The sequence below is a fragment of the Hibiscus syriacus genome, unplaced genomic scaffold (assembly GCF_006381635.1).
Source record: "Hibiscus syriacus cultivar Baekdansim isolate YM2019G1 unplaced genomic scaffold, ASM638163v2 tig00110480_pilon, whole genome shotgun sequence".
NCBI lineage: Eukaryota > Viridiplantae > Streptophyta > Magnoliopsida > Malvales > Malvaceae > Hibiscus > Hibiscus syriacus.
This window is the reverse complement of record NW_024062756.1, coordinates 413596-435617: the sequence shown is the minus strand read 5'-3', so window position 1 is coordinate 435617 and position 22022 is coordinate 413596. Positions and strand designations below refer to the sequence as shown.

The following is a 22022-nucleotide window of genomic DNA, read 5'->3' as shown; positions in this document are numbered from 1 at the left end:
ATTTAGTACTTATAATGATGTTGTTACTCTCATTAAAGTTAAACTAAGTGTATAATTCAACGTGTGTAATAATTAATTCTAATTACAATGGTTATTTTAATTAAAGATTTATAATTTAAAAAAATTAAATTGTTTATCAAGTGCGATAGCATTAAACTTCTATTCATTATATAATCTTATCTTCACTCGACAAGTTTTATTTTATATTTTAATCATCAAATTTAATTTAATTGGTATTATGATGGATACATTATATAAAAGAATACAAGATTAAGCATATTTAAACCTTCAATATTCATTGATTTTCAAGTAAAGAGAAATCTAGATAATATAAATATTAAATTAAAGAAATATTTTATATTTTTCATTATCCCAAAACTGCTCATACTTGATAAAAAAAAGCATTAATGGCAATGAATGAAATGCCCCATCAACATGCACATGGCAATGTTCCCCAATCTCTCATGGGCTCCTAAAATTTTAATAAATTCCAACACAAATATTATATACATAAAAGAAATTCAAAAATAATTCTAATAAATTTATCTGAAATATCAGTTCAGTTCAAACTATTACTGTTATAACAATTCAAAAATTATAATTTAAGTGTATTTAATATCTTTTTTATTAAGTAAAGAGGTATTACACGTAAATGTCGAGATTCAATCTCACATAAGGTGAGATGATATGAACATTTTTACCACTAGATCAATTAATGGATTTCAATGTATATAATATCTTTATAATATGGTTGAAAAGATTATGATTAACTGAAAGAGTGTATAAAAAAACACTATTAGCATTAAAACTAAGGGGAAGAATAAAACACAGAGACAGCAAACAATGACAGAAAACATGTGATCAATTATTAAACAAATTCTCCCTCCATTAGCAGTAAACAAAAGGCAGACAATGGAGTTCAAGTTCATTACTTCTTCTTGTTCATTACACAAATGTCCCAAATATATTTGCATATCTATATATTACCAAAACATATATGAAAAATATCAAATAAAATACACATACACCATCTAGACCAGTTACTCTAATTCCAGGATCTTTACTGCTTTAGGCTCTGCTCTTGCATTTCTCCATCGATCCAATACCAAGCCCGATTGCTTCCGATCCCTTCATTATACGCAAACGCTTGCACGAATCAACAAACATCCTGCAAAAAAAAAAGTTTAAACCTTAATCAACAACTTAACATAGGTACACATACATATTGGGCCCAAGTTGAGGTGAACTGCTAGGAGGAGTACATGCATGAACATGGAGGCACATAACTAGGAACAGTACTTTTATGTCTGATATATATATAGTATATGTATAAAAACATACTCCCATGGGACATCGCCCACGAGCATCCAGTCGCCATCCTTATCTTCATAGGTTGGCACATAATCAGAACTGTTGAGAAGATCCATCAACTTGCTATCGTGCATAAAGTCTATCATACTTTGAGATCCATAATTCGCTTCTAAAAAAAATAATTCGTCAATGAATCAGATAATGACACATGACGTGAAAAATATAGTTATCGTTATCAAATGTATGTAAAGTTACCCATAGTGAAGGAACTGAACATCTTGGCCAAGGCATCACATAAATTTTGGTAGCTGTTGTACAACTTCAGATCCACCTTACGCAAATATGGTGCACCATCCATGCTAACCTTGACAAGGGCAGCTTTCTCACATTCCTCGCTGTTGTTCTTCTGGTTAGCCATAATGTTCTTCCGATAAGATCGAACTGGTGGCCAACCCAATACTTGTGCCCTAGAAAATCCAACCACGATATAAACAACACATGATAATGTAAGAAAGTGTGGGTAGTTTTTATTTTTTGGACATACTTGGCTGGTGGTTTTGCAGGATCTTTGGTGCATGAAGTTTCTTCTGAACCATTCCCTAGGTTGTGGTTCAGATCCATGCCAGCTTCCTTGGATTGAAGATTAAGCTTCAAATCAACAGTCTCGGAGAACCCTCTTTTCCCTGTGGTCTTTTGAGAACTTTCCACTTCATTTTCACCACCACAAGCTGCGGCGGATCCTCCTCCTCCACCACCACCGGGCAACCCTAGACACAGCTCGGTCTCTTTGTAGTTCAAACCACGCTCGGTTCCTTGCATGTTGGCGATTTTTTGTGACTATCTTCAGCTTATTCGTATGTTTGTTAAAGAAATAGAGAGAGAGGTAAGAAAAAAGAGAAACCCTCAATGATATAAAAGGCTGTGGGGGAGAAGTTTGTATGGATGCATGTGTATGTCACATCATCATCATCATCCATGGTTTTTCAACACGTGGAGGGAGGTGGGACGTTAGATCCTTAACCAAAGTAGTACATTCCTTGTGGAATTAATTACTTACCCCCTTTTTTTTTCAATCATTGGATCAAGATTATAGCCACGTATTAGGTTGCTTTGTTATGCAACATAGACATAATCTTTGAGTTCTAGGGTTTCATCTTGTGGATTCTCTTCGTATATATTTTAAATATCAGTTCGATCATAATTTATTTTAATTTTTCGATTTTTTATGTTATTAAGATTTGATTTCAGATCTCTTAAATTAAGAATTCAAACACTCTATCAAACGATTATATAATTATTTATGATTAATTACGTTTAAATAAACTTAATAGTAGACTTAATCTATGAAAGAACGGTCATGTACCCACTAATTATTTTGATAACTCTTTTCAAATTGAACACTATCATCTTGTAGGTATAATGAGAAGTCACAAAAGTTTAACTAATCACGTGCATTTAAGAAGATTTTTTCTTCTTCTTTTTCTCTGAAGTTTGCTGGGAAAAGCATATAATTATGAAAGACCCAATTTAATTAATTATGATATATTGTATAAATTATGAGAGAACCTTCCATATATGTAGAATCCCACATGAATCAATAATTCATCCCATGCAATGAGACACTCAATTTTATTAAGGGTAAGCTACATGTTTAGTACCCTAACTATCATTTTTATTTTATTATGGTCATCTAATTATTATTTTTTGTAAAATCATATCTAACGTTACATTTTAATTTCATTTTGGTCACTCGCCATTAAAAAATTAACATAACTCATGACATGGTATTTTTCAAAATCATATCTAACTTTTTTAATGGTGAGTGACCAAAATGAAACTAAAACGTAACATAAGGTATGATTTTAAAATACAAAAAAGTTAAAGTGACCAAAATGAAACAAAAATAATAATTGAGATACTAAGCATATGTTTATTCTTTTATTAAATACTACTATCATGAATTACTCATCAAAACAACCGAGAAAGGCCAAAGAAAAATCAAATTTTGGATCAGTTACAGCTAAAAGACAACTTTCTTGATTTGACGCTTGGCCACTTGCCCTCCTACAGGATGACAATTAATGACATATAGGTGCAAAAACTTGTTTTTTTTAATAAAAGCAAAATACAGTTTTTTTAGTTATTTTTGACAAAATTATTTTATCCAGATGTCAATGTTTGATCAAGTAAAAGTAGTTATATTAGTCGAGTTTATAAATATCATTTTATTATTTATTTTCTATTAGATATTTATTAGTAGAATCAAGTTTATAATATTTGAGTTTGATTTAATCGAATATTTTTTTTCAGTTTTTGTTTAAATTTAAATACAATTATTTATAATATTATAATATTGATTGATTCTAATTTAAAATACTCTCTCTAGCCATATACTTTTATACATATATATATATATATATATATATATATATCATTTTCTTTTTAAAATGTGTAAGATTTATAATGTCATTTAATAAATTAAATACCTTCTAAAATTATATATATTTAATGATATTTTAAAGAAGTAATTTTTAGGGAAAATATTAATTGGAGTATAAATGAGTCAATGAATTGATGAGAATAAAGAATAAACAAAGTTTTACAACCGGATGATCAAATTAAATAAGATACAAAGTTGAGAGACTAAATTATAAATACATGAGATTTGTTGTCCAAAATAAGAATCGAAGCTAAATAGATATTCTAACGTGATTGATAAACATGTGTTCAAATTTTGTCAAAAAGATAAACTTAAGTGGAGAGGAAAATTGAAAAAATAATAAAATCAATGACTAAATTATAAAACAAACAAATTAACTAACTAAAGATCAAAATACTATTATTTTAATTTTTTAGTTATTCAAATTTGACTCTAACTTTAAATCCAAACAAGAGAAAAGGGTGGCAAATGCACGATATTGTGTAACCAAATTGGCCTATCAATTTAGTGTCAACATCACTCATTCTTGAAGGCAATGGTGGTGACTTAGAGACATGTCACATCCCTTGGAGATGGAAACAACCCTAACCCTAGTTGTGCCCTTGCCTTGTCAATATCCTCCCAAACCCCATTTCCATAGTTTCTTTCTAACCTACCTCTGTCATATCATCTTCACATACAATTATTAAGTGCACCAAAATTTTAAATATAGAAATGATATATTTATTTTATTAAGTACATTGTACTAATCATATTTTAATTATGTTTAAATGTGTCGAGGGGGAATACTTTGATTTATTTGAGAAAAAGTTATTGGATATGTCATCTATCATATAATCAATAAATAGATTTCCTCAATAATCAGAACAGAATTAGGATGAGATTATAAAAGGGGCTCAATTGTTTAACTTTGAAATTAACATGGTCTTAAAATGTAGTTAAATCAGGAAAAATAAAGGTTGGAGCTTATTTTCATTACTTTTTTAGATGATGATGTGATCTATTTTAGAGCATCATATCATCATTTATTTAACGTCATCAACAAAAAGTACGAGAAATAATCATGTTTAAACCCATTTAACCTTATAATCTTTAAAGATATCGATTGAATTAAGATTTAGATTGTAAGATTGTAAAACCTCGATCATTAATAAATAACGCAATTTTCATTATTTTTTTCTTCCCTATCTTTCCTACACCTCCTACCAACCGAAGCATGTTGATAAGTATATTAATTTTTGGTCCTACAAAATGCAATATAGAAGAATCTCCCCCACAATAATATTATTCCAAATGTTGGTGGAGGGTGAGACACTACTTGCCATGGTAGGGGGCTGCCCTAAGCCACTCTTTCCTTTGAATATATCCTCACCAGCCTGCCATTTCTATTCATTATTTCTCGCCTAACACGGTTTTGCACTAATCCATGATTAAATCCACATTCAATTTGATAATTAAGCTATGATTAAAAGTACATTATACAAATATTATCCCAATCAATTATAATAAATAGGGTAAGCTACACGTTTAGTACTTCAACTATCACTTTTATTTTGTTTTGGTCACCCAACTATTTTTTATTTAAAAATTATATGTAACGTTACGTTTTGGTTTTAATTTAGTCTCCTACAGTTAAAAAATTAATTGTGATGCTGACGTGTCACCATAAGGTAATGTCATGCATCATTATTTTTTTTAAAATGCCACGTCACTAGTTCTGTTAATTTTTTAACAGCGGGTGACCAAAATGAAATCAAAACATAACGTTAGGTATGATTTAAAAAATAATAATTTGGTGACCAAAACTGAATAAAAATGATAGTTAAAGTACTAAATGTGCAATTTACTATAATAAATAAAGGTGTTATCAGTTTTAAAAATTCAAATTCTTCTATTAGTCTCGATACAATGTGTGAGTTGGGATTTAGTCATTGTAATTTTGTTTAGTCGTTTTTAGTTTATACACTTTTTAAAATTTGAAATTTCGATCATCACTAAACAATAGTCGTAAAGTTTAAGTCACATAATAATGTTGATCTTTATATTATGTGAAAGTTGTTGATTTAATTCTTAATCTTTAATTTGATCATTTTAAGTTTTTGTAATTTAGTCATATTATCTCTAAAAATTTTAAATTACGATTAAAATCTCAAAACCTAAAAGGATAAACTACATTCATGATCACTTAAATATGAGAGATTCTAATATGACCATTGATTTTTTAATTTTATTAAAAATATCATTTAAGTATTTAAATGATGTCAATGAAGCCATTTGTCGTTAACATTTGACGAAGGAGCTGACATGATAGTTAACAGAATTGATATAATTATACATTTAATCCTCATTGCTTACACATTCTACCAAATTGGTCCTAATTTTAATGTAATTCAATAAATTTAATCATTCAATCAAATGTTGACCAAATTTATTGAGTTAAATTAAAATTAAGACCAAGTTGATCGACTGTGTAAGTAATGAGGATCACATGTATAATTATATCAATTTTTTAACTATCTTGTTAACTCCTCCGTGAAATGTTAATGATAGATAGTTTGATTGACATCATTTAAATACTTAAGTGATCTGATTGATAAAATTGAAAAATCAATGGTCAAATTAAAATTATCCATAATTAAGTGGTCATGGGTGTAGTTTACCCATTTAAGAAGTATATAGGTTAAAATAAACTATATTAAAATCATAAAAGTAAATCAATAATTTTATAATAAAATACAACGATTTATAATTGAAAGGCTTAATATAAAAAAGTTATTACACTATATCTATTTCCCTTCTTTAGTAGCATTTGCTCAATGATTTTATGTCCTAATATGCATGTCATTGACTCAAATTAAGGGATCATAATCAGGGAGTAAAATTACAGAAGACATAATATATACTATCGCGCCGCTCTAAGTACTTTTTATTATTTCATTGAAACCAAAGAGGATATCATATCAGTTTAGTGGGTGACACAAGGGATCATCAAGCTTTTCTTTTTCTTTTAAGGAGATTACGTTAAAAAATTTAATATAATTATTTATATTTAATTTATTAATAGATTAATATATATTAGCACTACATAAATTTATTACCAAATGATTTTTTAATTTAATTTATTCCATTTACAAAAAAGTCTATCAAACGATTTCAGTGATAAAATATAATGTCATTCTCTTTAAAGATTTTGGATTTAAACAGTTGCGTTTGCAGGATATGTATCGTTAATGATCAAGAAAATTTTTGAGCATATACTACATTATAATCAATCGCGGACTATTAAAAAAACATTCCATATACAACGTTAAATTTGAATATTGACCGATGCCTTGTGTATGCAGAAGATTTCCGTTGGGAGATTCACTCATCAAAATTAAATATACAACACGAGTTAGTGTGAATTAATCATGACAAAACCCTGAAAAAACTAGAGGACAATAAAAAAAATTTAATTATGATCTTATTTAAATAATCTAATATTTTATTTCATTAGATCAATTATAGTTGAAGGGGTCCCAGTTTCTATTTATTATTATTTTATTGGATGATAATCCAAGGCCCTAGTTAGCTAGAAAAAAATGAATTTAGTGGAGAAGGTAAAGTAAAATAATTTAGTTTTTGACTAGCTTGGTCTCAGCTTTGAGGTAGTCTGTTTGGTTAGAGGAGGCGTAATGTGATTTATCCTTTATTCTGCTTCATTTGTATGTTTGTTTATTAGAGTAAACTTTTCTCCAGGTGTAAGTTGTTTCGATTATTGTAGTTTTTATCTGAGTGTATTGTACCCTTTTATTTTATATAGGATTAGAAAGGTTTTCAACGATACTCATAACTTAGATCATCATATTATTAATAAAATATTATACGCAGCAAAAATCTCAAAATTATGGGTTAAAAATACTTGTTTAAATTTACAATTAATAAAGGGTTAAGAATTATTTAAATCAATAAAATGTGGAATAAAGTTTAATTTAAGAGCATAAAGATTATTCTCAACTAACGATTTTATCTCCGAAAAGATCATTTTAACAAAAAAAAAAGAAATACAATATTAAAAATTAAAGTGATTAAAAACAAATATGAATTAAATTGAATATCTAAACAAATACGCAATGATGGATTTTAACCTCATATCAAACTTAATCAACTTTTTCGACTTAAATAACAGTATTAATACAAGGTTAAAGTTTGCATTTCTAACTGCGATAACGTGTACGTGAATGCAATTCAAATCCAAGTTGTTGATCAAAAGTTATCTATTTAATAATAAAAATAAAAACATTCATTATTGTTGAATCCATTGAGTAGTCTTAATGATTAAACGAAATGCTATTTTTTCTTAAAGTTTTGAGTTCGAACAACTACATTTACAATATGTACGGTTAATAACTATGAAAGATTCTGAACATATACTATATTGTAATCACCACATACTATTAAAAAAAATCCATTATTGATCAGGGGGCGTGCCTTTCAATGGATGGAACCCATGAAAACGGCATGAATCTTTGAAATAAAGCAAGAAATACAACCAATCTCTCTTAAAGACGTGCGCAGGCAGCAGAAGGGATCGTCGTTGCTTTACACCAGTGGTGTTCGATCGTTGGAAAGCCATAATCGAGGGGTCCATCTGCATTTAGACACTCTCGAGCCTCATCTGCATGCTGTGCTGGTTTCACCACTCGACGTTGCTCCTTCCCTTTAAAAATTGCAGTCACTGTCTACATTAATTTATACATGTTTATTGGTAGTTTACAGATCTTATCGGCTCATAGTCACTTTGAATTTGTTTCTGTCACTGATAAATGCCGTGGTGTTTCAGCTAGCTAGCTCCTGGCTGGCTGCCACTCTGCAGGGTTGATAAATATTCCCGCATGGGAGTAGTTTTGACACCTATTACCATTGAGTTTCCACTACAGAATTGAAATTCAAATCAAATCGACTAACGAGTAAAAGAGTATAATACTTAGATAGGTCAAAAATCCAATTCGATTTGAACTATACTAATTATAAGGCTTTTATAAGGTCCATTGGCCACTAAGTTTTAATAGCCCAATTATTTCTCAATAAAATGTTCAGTCGAAGACCCGAAGTTGACGGTCAGCCCAAACAAAGAATCGATCCCTGAATCAGAATAGGGGACCCCTATCCTACGGTTGTAGGGTTGTAGCCCTATCTTGTGCGGGGACACTGTGAAAATGACAACCCCACTTGACCAATCGAGCTACATCAGATCACCACACGTTTACATTCCGATGATGATCTTCTTCCTGGTTCCTTGCTGCAGCATGCTATTATTTTGTCAGTTCAGTCACCATTGGAAAGTCAAATTTCCTGGCTGGTTCTCGTCTTCACTGTGGTTTGAATATCCGACCAATCGGGTCCACTTGTACCGCCAATGAATTTGACCCAACTATTGCTTCTTTTGGTTCAATTTCTAAAGGCTCAAACTTCAAGTGTAGGATGGATCTGTTTATAGGTATTAATTGGAGTTATTGATTACTTTAAATTAAATACTATGAAGATTTATTATAATAACGATCTTATTAATATAATTTATTTCATTTATAATATTAAATTTTAAATTTCTAATCTAATTTAATAATTTTAATATCTCATTCTATTAAATTAAAGGGTAATTAGTAAATGACTTCAATTATTTTCATTAAAACAGAAACCAAATTAAAAGCAATTTAGCAAGCAACAGTTCCCATCACGGGGGATGTATGTGACTCCCTAAGGGAGCAATTACACACTCATTATTTTGAGAAAAAATTAAATTTAGTTTAATTTAGTAATGAAAATAGAAAAAATAAAAAAGTTGTACACTCAAATTTTTTTTGGAATAAAATATTAAGATTTTAAATTCCTTTTTAATTTTTAGATCATCATTGGTCCCCCAAAAATTATATTAACGAAGATTTTAGCATTTTACAACCTTAATTAATATCATCATTTTTCAAATGTACCTTATGAAAACTCAATCTCCATGCGTGCACAAGTGCTCTTCAGTCCTAGATTATAATGAACAATATATATATAGGGATACATATCAAATTTATACATAAACTTTAATTAATATAAACAGAAATAAATCGGAAGGATGTCGAAAATACAGTACTTTCGAAAATTTTATATTTTTGACATAATTTACTATTTTTAACTCCGTTTATAAGGTTAAAAAAGTTATGGCGAATGTACCAAATCTTATGTATAATTGAAAGATATCATAGCATTGGTGGACCCTTGATTGGCTTGAATGCCAGCAAAGCGATTCCCCACGCATTTGAACGCAAATGGAAGTTGCCATTTGGTACCAGCACCTCCACCCTAATCATGTGTACCCCTTCAGTGCCCTTCATGTTGGGAAATAAACCAAGTACAAGTAATTTCTATAACCAGATTAGTGAGAATGCAAAATAAAAGCGGAAAAATAATACCCGAAATTGATAACGGAGTTCAGCCAATTGTGCTTACGTCTCCGGACTGCTGCAGATCTTTTACTAAGAGAGAAAATTTACAGGTGTTTACAAAACACTCACTACTCACAAGAAAACTCTCTAGTATTGGGAGAAAAAATGATTTTTGGGATTGTTTAGAAGCTAAATGAGCTAGGGTATTTATAGTTGAAACTTAAGGACTTAATCTTGTAAATACCCTAAAACCTAAGGATTAATTGTGATTATCCCATTATCATTTTTCAACAAACATCTACCATAACTTTGAAAAACTATTTTTCAAAGAAACATTTACCAAACTTTGAAAACCATTTTCAAATAAACATTTACCAAACTTTGAAAACCATTTTTTCAAAGTTGGTTACCAAACTTGAAAACCATTTTAATACTTTCAACAATCTCCCACTTGAAGACTGATTTTAATCTGTCTTCACACCTCGATCAATGCAACTGCTTTTCTAGTCTTGTTACTCTAGCATGCCAACTAAAGTTGAACACAACTTCAGTTTGTCTGTAGTCACCGTCTTTGTCAACATATCTGCCGGATTTTGAGCTCCACTGATCTTTTCAAGTTTCAAAATCTCTTCTTCCAGAAGAGACCGGATAAAATGATATCGCAATTGTATGTGCTTTGTCCTGGAATGAAAAGACGGATTCTTTGCTATATGTATAGCACTTTGACTGTCGCAATACAAGACATTGTTTTCTTGTTTCTTGCCTAACTCTTCCAAGAAACTTTGGAGCCAAACCATCTCCTTGCTAGCTTCCGTAACAGCGACATATTCTGCTTCAGTTGTGGAGAGAGCAACTATCTTCTGTAGTTGAGAAACCCAACTCACTGCGGTTCCTCCTAGAGTATAGACATACCCTGTAGTGCTCCTTCTGATATTAACATTTCCGGCTAAGTCAGCATCTACATAGCCTGTCAGTATCGTATCTCCACCTTTTAAACAAAGTGCTTTGTTTGTGGTACCCCACAGATATTTGAGGATCCATTTGACTGCTTCCCAGTGTACCTTGCCCGGATTATTCATGTACCTGCTAACAGCTCCCACTGCTTGAGCAATATCTGGTCTGGTACAAACCATGACATACATCAGACTTCTAATCGCTGAGGCGTACGACACCTTCACCATGTGTGCACGTTCTTCCTCCGTCTTTGGTGACTGTTCTTTGGAGAGTCTGAAATGAACACCTAAAGGTGTACTTACTGGTTTAGCATCTTGCATGTTGAACCTGGAGAGTACTTTGTTGATGTACTCAGCCTGTGATAATATCAAAGTCCTGACTTTGTGTCTCTCTTGATCCTCATCCCAAGAATCTGCTTTGCAGCGCCCAGATCTTTCATAGCAAACTGCTTTGACAATTTTTACTTCAAGTTTATAATCTCTTGCATGTTTGAGCCTGCAACGAGCATGTCATCAACGTACAACAATAAAATAATGAAGCTATTGTCGAACCTCTTGATATAGCAACAATGATCTGCTTGGCATCTGGTAAAACCATTGCTACTCATGAAACTATCGAACTTCTTGTACCACTGTCTAGGAGCTTGTTTTAAACCATACAAGCTCTTTTTCAACCTGCATACGAGGTTTTTCTTGTCTGCCTCTATGAAGCCTTCTGGCTGCCTCATATAGATTTCTTCCTCCAAATCACCATGAAGGAAAGCTGTCTTTACATCTAACTGCTCAAGATGTAAATTCTCTGCAGCTACAATTTTCAACACCAGTCTGATTGTAGACAGTTTCACGACTGGAGAGAAAATTTCATTGTAGTCAATACCTTCTTTTTGCTGAAAACCTTTGACAACCAATCTCGCTTTGTAGCGTTTGCTCCCATCGTGCTCTTCTTTGATCCTGTAAATCCACTTGTTGTGAAGCGCTTTTTTGCCTGGTGGTAATTCAGCTAATTCCCACGTCTGATTTGACAAAAGCGAGTCCATATCATCTTTCATGGAAGACTCCTACTTGACTGAATCCTCCACTTGCATTGCTTCATCATAGCACTCTGGTTCACCATTGTCAGTCAGCAACAAGTAGTGCAAAGAAGGAGAATACCGTTGGGTTGGTTTAGGAATTATGGAGGAGCGTCTTAGTTCCGGTGTGCCTGGTTCTTCTTGAACTACTTCAGGACTGATCTGAACATCATTTCCAGAAATCTCCTCAAACTCAGCAAATTCCTTTGTTTCAGCTTTGGTATTGGAGCTGCTTGATTCTACAGTTGACCTGTCTTTGTACATCACATTCTCATTGAAAATGACATCTCTGCTTCTAATGATCTTCCGATTTTCATAATCCCAAAACCGGTAACCAAACTCATCACCGCCGTAACCAACAAAGGCACATTTGTTGGACTTAGCATCAAGTTTACTTCTTTCAGCAGAGTCTATGTGTACATAAGAAATACAACCAAACACTCTTAAGTGTGAAAGGTTTATTTCTTTCTTGCTCCAAACTTCCTCTGGTATTCTGCCATCCAAAGGAACTGAGGGCCCACGGTTGATCAAGTAAGCTGCAGTGTTGATAGCTTCAGCCCATAGAAATTTGGGCAATCCAACATGTATCCTCATGCTTCTGGCACGTTCATTCAGAGTTCTGTTCATACGTTTTGCTACGCCATTCTGCTGCGGTGTCATGGGAACTGTTGTCTCCATCTTGATCCCATTGTTTGCGCAAAAATCTATGAATCTCCTATTTCTGTACTCTCCTCCATTGTCAGACCTCAACCGCTTGACTTTCATACCAGTCTCATTTTCCACCATGGCCTTCCATTTTCTGAAGGTATCAAAGACTTCTGATTTTTTTTCCAGAAAATAAACCCACACATTCCTTGTAGAATCATCGATGAAGGTGACATAATATAATGAGCCTGCAAGAGATGGAACTGGAGATGATCCCTATACATCAGTATGAACTAACTCTAACTTTTCAGCCTTAGGTGTCTTACCAATCTTTGCAAAGCTGACTTTTTTTTGTTTGCCAAAGATGCAATCCTCGCATAGTCCGACATCTATATTCTTTAGATCCGACAGCTTCCCCTTTGACAAAAGTGTCTTCATCCCTTTCTCGCTCATATTGCCAAGCCTTTGGTGCCATAGGTTTGATTTTCCATCAGCATCTGCTACTGCAATGATATTCTCTAAATTTGAGGTTACATAGAGAGTACCGGTCTTCTTACCACAAGCAATGACGAGTGCTCCTTTGGTAATCTTCCATTCACAACCTGAAAAGGTTGTACTGTATCCTTCTCCATCAAGCTGTCCTACATAAATCAAATTTCTTTTGAGACCAGGAATATGTCTCACTCCTATCAGCTTCCAGGTGGTCTGGTTTGGCAGCTTTAGTCGGATGTCTCATTTTCCGACGATCTTCAAGGTTTCATCATCAACAAGATGAACCTTCCCAAAATCACCACTGACATAGTTCTCCATGATTTCTTGGCATGGCGTGGAGTGGAAAGATGCCCCTGAATCCAAAATCCATGATTCAATCGGACTGTTGACGCTTAAAATCATGGCATCACCTGTCTCCTCCGTCATGTTGGCAGATTCTTGTGCGCCGATATTTTTCTTCGGTGCTCGACAATCTCTTTTGAAGTGGCCCTTCTTGCCGCAATTATAACAGGTAAAATCTTTATTTCATGTTCTTGATTTTCCCCTTCTAGATTTCGATCTGCCACGATTTGAATTTCTTTCTGAAGTTCTCCCTCTGGACTCCGTGTGCAAGGCTGAGGAGGTTGATGCTTCACCCGATTCTCTCCGTCGAATTTCTTCGCTCAGTACCAGATCCCGAACATCGTCGAATTTTAATTTGCTGTTTCCCGACGAACTGTTGACTGTTGTAACAGTAGCATTCCAACTGTCTGGTAAAGATGATAAGAGAATTAAAGCTCGAACTTCATCATCAAATTCAATTTCCACTGAACTCAACTGGGTTGTGATTGTGTTGAGTTCATTTAGGTGTTATGTCACCGATGCCCCTTCCGTCATCCGCAAATTGAATAATCGCCTCATCAAATGAACTTTGTTTGAGGCCGATGGCTTCTCATACATACTGGAGAGAGCCGTCATAAGACCCGTCGTGGTCTTTTCCTTTGCTATGTTGAAAGCAACATTGCGGGATAACGTCAGTCGGATAACTCCGAGGGCTTGTCTGTCGAGAAGAGCCCAGTCTTCATGCCCTCTGGTTGTTTTCCTGAGAAAGGTTGATATAGATTTTTCTGGTATAGAAAATCTTCAATTTGCATCTTCCAAAATCCAAAGTCCGCACCATCGAACTTTTCAATTTTCACCTTCCATTCGTCTGCAGCCATCGCTCCCACTCGAATCTGGCTTCGTTTGGATCGTTTTTGACAATTTTTGCGAACCGCCGTGTATTAGAACACCTCCGTCGACAAACTCGTATCGCCGACCGAATTTCACTATTCACGAAATTCACTATTTACGTGAATAGTAACCCGAATAGTAACCTCGCAAAAAATTGACAAAATTCATAAGCTAAAAGCTCTAATACCAATTGTTGGGAAATAAACCAAGTACAAGTAATTTCCCTATAGTCAGATTAGTGAGAATACGAAATAAAAGCGGAAAAATAATACCCGAAATTGATAACGGAGTTCAGCCAATTGTGCTTACGTCTCCGGACTGCTGTAGATCTTTTACTAAGAGAGAAAATTTACAGGTGTTTACAAAACACTCACTACTCACAAGAAAACTCTCTAGTATTGGGAGAAAGAAATGATTTTTGGGATTGTTTAGAAGCTAAATGAGCTAGGGTATTTATAGTTGAAACTTAAGGACTTAATCTTGTAAATATCCTAAAACCTAGGGATTAATTGTGATTATCCCATTATCATTTTTCAACAAACATCTACCATAAACTTTGAAAAACTATTTTTCAAAGAAACATTTACCAAACTTTGAAAACCATTTTTTCAAAGTTGGTTACCAAACTTGAAAACCATTTTAATACTTTCAACACTTCACAAGGGCGTAAGGGTTCATTCAGTTAGGCATCTTGGCCTTGTTTGGGGACCACTGGTTCTCAGCCAACTCGTATTTCTCAATTCTACAGCTCGGAAACTCGCTTTTCTTGCTCCAAATTAGCTTTAAAACCGAACCAGCTTGTCCAATGTCGGTACATATTTAATTAAAAAATGTCTGCCTTTTGTTTCCTTTGTTTTCAGCTATAAAGTGAAAACACCAATTTTAGAACAAAAATGGAGTTTCTTAATAAGGGTCAAGTGTGAGATAATGACGCATCGTTAAAATTTACATACTCATTTATTCTACAAAAATTATGAATACTAAAAGATTAATAATTATGAATATTATATTTCTTTTAAATCTTTTTTGCAAGATCAATTCTTCTACAATAGAAACTTCAAAAGTGCTCCTCCACAATAGAAGCATCGAAAAAATATCTTCGAAAATAAGACTTCGAATGCTTGACATCTTTCAAAAAGTTACGATTTTTTAATATCATCTATGACTCTACTTCTGACATCATACTAAGAGTCATTATGAAATTTTTCGATCAAGACCAAGAGAGATATATAATCATTATTCACTCATTTTCTCCTTTTTATCCTTATAGAAATAAAGAATCTTACCATCAATCAATCAATTATCGTGTAACCATCAATTAGCATGGACTACTTTTATCTATTCAGTTTGGGAGAAAGGAACAGAATAATTTTCAGAGGAGAGTCGAGATCGACTGATCAAGTTCTAAGGGTTATTAAAGACTTTGTCCGAATCAAACTTAGTGACAATAATCTTAATAGAATTGATAGAGCTAATATTAACCTTTGTAATTACTGGGGTATAGATTAACATTTTTTGTTGTTGTAAATAGCGTTTATACTCCCATATGATACTTTTGTTGTTGTACTTCCTTCTTGGATAATAAAATTCTACTTATCCAAAAAAAAAAAAAAACAACAACAACATAAGTATTAAGGAGGAATGTGCACAGGGCAACGCAGCACCGACGGGCTAGAACAAAAGTTGATAAGCTGTAAATTGGGGGTGGGGGCAAAGTGTTGTGTATGTGACAACAAGAATAGATACCTATGTAATCAAAGTGTTCCGTGTTTGATTAAAGAAGCTATTGTATAATTGCACACGTTTTGCATCATATGTTGTTGTTCTTTTGTTTGATTTTGGCTGTGTGCCCAAATTTAATATATTAATTCCAAACCTTCTTTACAACCAAATTGAATTTGTATAATTTAAACTCATTGTTTCATCTAAAAATAATAATTTAATTTTTTTTATTTTAATTCCTATATTTTAAGTTTCTTACATTTTGATCTCAAAACTGATCAAAAGAAAATAAAGTAAAATCATCAGCAATTATCGATAAATTTACGGATTATTATAACATGTACCTCACTTTAATTTTTTTACAGTATTCATTTATCTATTTTTTCAACATTTTTTTTCTAATTTAAATTAAAAAAATTAGATAGTAACGAATAATCTTATAAATGAAACGTGCATTTATATCCACAAAGATGGATCCCAATACTTTGTGCAAAAATTCCAGTCACCATCTGTACACGTATATAATGGATGTCCACAAACATTGATTTCAATACTTTCTACAATAAATTCCGATCACCGTCTATGCACGTTTACAATCTTACAACCAGACACGCACCCTTCTTCATTTCCTTAACATAATTATGTAAGAATAAATCGAAGAGTGTTAAGTACGATAATACCTTTTTAAGAAAGTTAAATTTATATATAATTTAGATGTTTTTATATTTTTATTAATGATTTAGCTTTATATATTACATATTTTAAATATAATTCCTTAAAAGTTCATATCTTTAAACATAAAACTATACATCGATTTATAAAATCATGTTTCAGTGCCGTGCAAAATTATAAAAATTTATAACTTTGGCCTAATATTTGATATGCATCACTGTCTCTGAAAGTTGAATGGTTCTCAAGCATCACAATTCAACTAACACTTTTACTGAGATTTTAACTCTTGTTACTTTCAATCATGGTGTTTTTTGATTGTGTCGTGTTTATTATGGCTACGAACATATCACGATATAATGTTATTAATATCGATCATGAATATGGAAAGTCGGATGGGATGTGTATGGCAATGGGAGAACAAGAACAATAATGAGCAAACAGCCTTTTAATGCGCACGGGTTAGGGTGAACTGTACCCTTTATATTGTTTGGATAAAATATATCACAGATCACTGAACAATATTCAAATAAATATTTTAGTCACTAAATTTCATTTTTATACAAATAGAAGTAGTAAATTTTATTTAAAAAGAGGTGAAATGCTTAGAACTATAATGAAAGTTTATAATCATAAACTTAAACAAAATACATGATTTAGACGAATTCTTAAATCATTGGCACACGAAACTAGCTACTTGAGATCATATAATGATCATGCAAGGAAAATGTTAAAAACTCATCCAAAAAAGTCGAACAAAAGATAGATACGAATAGATCTAACTACATTGACAAACAAATCATAACATGAATCAAACTATTGAAAGACCACAAACAATCGCAAATTAGAGTTGAACGTCATGAAAAAAACTATCTCATAACACAAATCGTACCCAAATAAGCGTCTTCTTAATCAGTCGAGGCAACTTCAAATCCAATCATGAGAAAATTAAACGAAAAGAACCAAATGACTGATAAAAAAATACTGAAAGCGTGCCATAAAAGGCAGAATAAATCATACCATAAAGTTATAGTTATAAAATGCAAAGATACAATATAAGAAAAAAAAATATCAACGGTCGACAATTAAACCAAGACTAGTACCACTACCGACCAAGTAAAAAAGAAAAAATTGAATGGTGAAAGAGAAAAGTTTTTAGAAATCTGAATTAAATAATAAGATGATATTTTTTTTGGAATTGTTATAAAAATTATTAAATTTATCAAACTGCTATAAGATGATCATTAAATTTTATCAAAATATTATAAAATAGTCATTAAATTTATCGAACTTTTATAATTCATTATAGGATTAAATACTCTAGAGGTCACTAAACTATACAAAATGATCATTTTCGTCACTAAAATTACAAAAATTATAAAATAATCATTAAATTGATCAAAATATTACAAAAGTCACTATGATGTTATAAAAATTATAAAAGTTTAATAAATTTAATGATCATTTTATGATAATTCAAAGAGTTTTAATGATCATTTTGTAATAATTTGATAAAATTTAATGGTTATTTTTTAACATTTTGATAAAATTTAATGTCTATTTTATAGCATTTTAATAAAATTAATGACTATTCTATTAAAAGTTTAGTACCTAAAATAATCATTTGACAATGAAAGTTCAAACACATTTATAGGTATGGTGTTCGAATTAGAGACTTCTAAGAATAAAAAGCATCCTTTTAACTATGAGATTGCTTGATTCATGTTTTATTATAACATACTAATTAGTGTTTTATAACAACCGTTTTATAACTTTTAAAAATTAAGTAAAATAATTATTTAAACAATCTTTAACGAATCCTAGTATCCTTAAACTTTTTTCCATCATTTTGAATGGCGCCCTTAGCTTCAAATTTGATCATTCTACACTTCTACTTTTCTAAATTTTATAGAAAGTTTTTATAGATTTATTATAAATATTTATAAAATGTCGTTCACAGAAAAGTATTATATAAAATCATATAATTAAAAGATTAACACGAAGTATTAGAGTTAATTGTATCTCCATACTATGACCGCCTTTCTAAATTAATCCCTAAATTATGAATCTCATTTTAATTATGTCATTATACTTTTGAGCATTCTAATTTCATCCCTAAACTATGACCTCTTTCTAAATTAGTCTTCAAACTTTTGAATATTCCAATTTCATCGCTAAATTCATCCAAATATATCATTAGTTTCAACCATAATTTAACCTAAATATTGTTTTTTCAAACATATAATAATATAACTTGACATAACGATTCTATTAACAAGAGATGTGATTAGTATATATGTATAAATTGGGATGAAATTGGAATATTCAAAAAGTTTAGGGACCAATTTAGAATGAAAGTCATAGTTTCGAGATGAAATTTAAATTAAAATGAGACTCATAATTTAGATGAACTAATTTAAAATAAAAATCATATTTTGAACATACGATGAAATTAACTTTTTTAAAGAGGGATAGATTCTATTAAACTAAAACTCTTGTATACTATTTTTATACGGACGAGTACTTCAACTATTACTTCAACAATAGTGAAAATGAAATTTTAGGATAAATTTTATATTTAGTACTTTAACTATTACTTTATTATGTTTTGGTCACTCTATTATTCTTATTCAAAAGCATACCTAACGTTACGTTTTGATTTTATTTTGATCACCAACCGTTAAAAAATTAATAATGTTGACGTGATAATTTTTTTTTCAATGATAACATTATTATTTTATGATGACACATCAACATCATATTTAATTTTTTAATGGTATGTGACTAAAATAAAATTAAAATTAAAAGTTAGGTATAAATTAAAAAATAATTAATTGACAAAAATAAAACAAAAGTAATAGTTGAAATATTAAATTTGTAGTTTATTCTAAGTTGTACTGAATATTAAAATTAAGGGCTGCAGCCCTTCCAATTATTTCTGTCGGTTCATCGAATGTTAAGAAAATTTGGGATTTAAATCGATTCAAAAGGCAGAATGTTCCATGACACAAACTTATTTGGTTTCCATTACATATTCCCAAGTTTAGCTTGATAGCTTGGATGGCTTTATTGAACAAATTGCCTACTAGAGACCGACTTCTTCGAATGAGAATTGACACTGACAATCTTTGTGTTAATTGTAGTAACTCAAACGAGACGAGGGACCATCTCTTTTCGTAATGTTCTGGCAGTGGAACTATGGTATTGAATTTTGAAACTTAATGGGATGAATACCAATTCCTTCTCATGGGAAGAATTGGTTTCAAAGGCATGTTCATTATGAAAAGGGAAGTCTCTAATTACCACCATTTTGAAATTTTCTTGAACTGCTTTTATCTATTCTCCGTGGCAGGAAAGAAATAAAAGAATATTCTAAGGACGGAGTAGAACGATCGATTGCTTGCTCAAAGATGTTAAAGACGCTGTTGGAATCCGTCTTAAGGGAACTAACATTAATATACTTGATAGTACTAATTTAATGTTTTATAATACTTGAGGTATTGTCTAACCAATCATTTTATAGAGTGTTTCATTCTTTCATTATAGATTGGTGGATTGGCTATAACTAAACATTGATTTAAGTAATAAAATCAGAATTATCAACAAAAAAAAAATTTACTGAATGAGCTACATTGTTTTCGATAAAGGTTTTTCAGATGATTTAGCCGTGGTTATAAATGCAAAAATGACAGTGGGCACGTTGACCATGGACAGTGAAGGCTGAAAAATCTTCCATATGGGCGGCTGAGATTGTCCCAGCTTTGTCCACCATTCTCAGGTCCACCTTGCCTCAATCTTGCTGCTTCTGCTACCGACAACTTCCCTTGTCTTTCTCCTTAATCCATTCATTAAAAAAAAAACCCTCCTTTTTCACTACATACCCTATAAAAACACTTCCCTTTCACCATTTATTTCAATCTCAGAAACCTGGCAATTATCTCTGAAGAAGAAGAATGGAAGGCAGAGTGGCTTACGAGAACGATCTAAACCTCAAAGCAACCGAGTTAAGATTAGGGTTGCCAGGAACACACGAGGAACAACAAGCAGTTTCTTCCAGAGTCGGAAACAACAAACGACCGAATGACGAATCCGATGATCAAAACGAAACAGCTCCTCCTCCAAAGTAAGTATCCTTTGCCATGATGTTGTTTCTTATTTGATTTGATGTTTAGATTGAGAACTAATTGATTCTTACAACATGTGTACAGAGCACAGATTGTTGGGTGGCCGCCGATCCGGTCTTACAGAAAGAACAACTATCAGCCGAAGAAAACCGAGTCCGACGGCGGCGGGATTTATATCAAACTAAGCATGGATGGAGCGCCGTATCTGAGAAAGATTGACCTCAAAGTTTACTCCGGTTACCCGGAGCTGTTGAAGGCGGTTGAGAACATGTTCAAGTTCAACATAGGCGAATACTCCGAAAGAGAAGGCTACAAAGGATCTGATTACGCGCCTACTTATGAAGATAAAGATGGTGATTGGATGCTTGTCGGAGATGTTCCATGGGGGTAAGTCTCTTTACATAAATATATATGTGTGTTTATATTTCTTTTGGACGTGTCATGTAACTTACGAGGTTTTTCTGGGTTTTGCAGAATGTTTATAACATCGTGTAAGAGACTAAGAATCATGAAAGGTTCAGAAGCTAGAGGATTAGGCTGTGGTGTATGAATCTGTCAGATGAACAACAAAACAGAAGATTTTATTGCTCTAACGGAGAGGGAAATGTTTGATCATCAGCTTGGGTTGTCGGATCAGTCTGCTCAATAGATATAGTTCATCTAAGAGATTCAGTGAACTGGGTATGTTTTTGAAGGGATTAAGGTAATCAATCGAGTGAGATTTTTTGCAAGGAAAAAACAGAAATGGATGTGGATGTCCCCAAGTTTTGGTTATGGAATATAATACGCAAAGAAACAAAGTTGTATTTGTAGATCACATGTTTTTCTCTGTATGATTAAACTTGTATGGGTTGTAATCGTTGAATCTGCAGAAATGAATTTGATTGTGCTTTTGATCTTCATCATCTCTTTCATTTCTTCTCATATTCCTTATTGCATAACAAGAGACAGCTAGAACATGATCTTAACTA

The 22022-nt window shown here is 32.0% G+C and overlaps 2 protein-coding genes across 5 annotated transcripts; one reads left to right on the top strand and one right to left on the bottom strand.

Moving 5' to 3' along the window:
• The first annotated feature begins 903 nt into the window (after window positions 1-903).
• LOC120128454 (auxin-induced protein 22B-like) lies at window positions 904-21922 on the top strand. The gene is made up of 4 exons (XM_039146142.1): window positions 904-920; window positions 20860-21050; window positions 21136-21438; window positions 21526-21922. The coding sequence occupies exons 2-4, from the start codon at window positions 20881-20883 to the stop codon at window positions 21599-21601; spliced, it is 549 nt and encodes a 182-aa protein (XP_039002073.1). The 5' UTR covers window positions 904-920; window positions 20860-20880; the 3' UTR covers window positions 21602-21922.
• LOC120128453 (auxin-responsive protein IAA14-like) lies at window positions 905-2232 on the bottom strand. 4 transcript variants are annotated; one of them, XM_039146141.1, is made up of 5 exons: window positions 1934-2232; window positions 1856-1903; window positions 1567-1778; window positions 1342-1480; window positions 1027-1168 (listed from the first exon to the last, which is right to left on the bottom strand). In XM_039146141.1, the coding sequence occupies exons 1-5, from the start codon at window positions 2128-2130 to the stop codon at window positions 1069-1071; spliced, it is 696 nt and encodes a 231-aa protein (XP_039002072.1). In that variant the 5' UTR covers window positions 2131-2232; the 3' UTR covers window positions 1027-1068. The 4 variants fall into 4 exon arrangements, with proteins under 4 accessions (XP_039002069.1, XP_039002072.1, XP_039002071.1 ...); XM_039146140.1 differs by having other exon boundaries at window positions 1856-1908; window positions 1939-2232; XM_039146138.1 differs by having other exon boundaries at window positions 905-1168; window positions 1856-2231.
• Window positions 21923-22022: the final 100 nt, after the last annotated feature.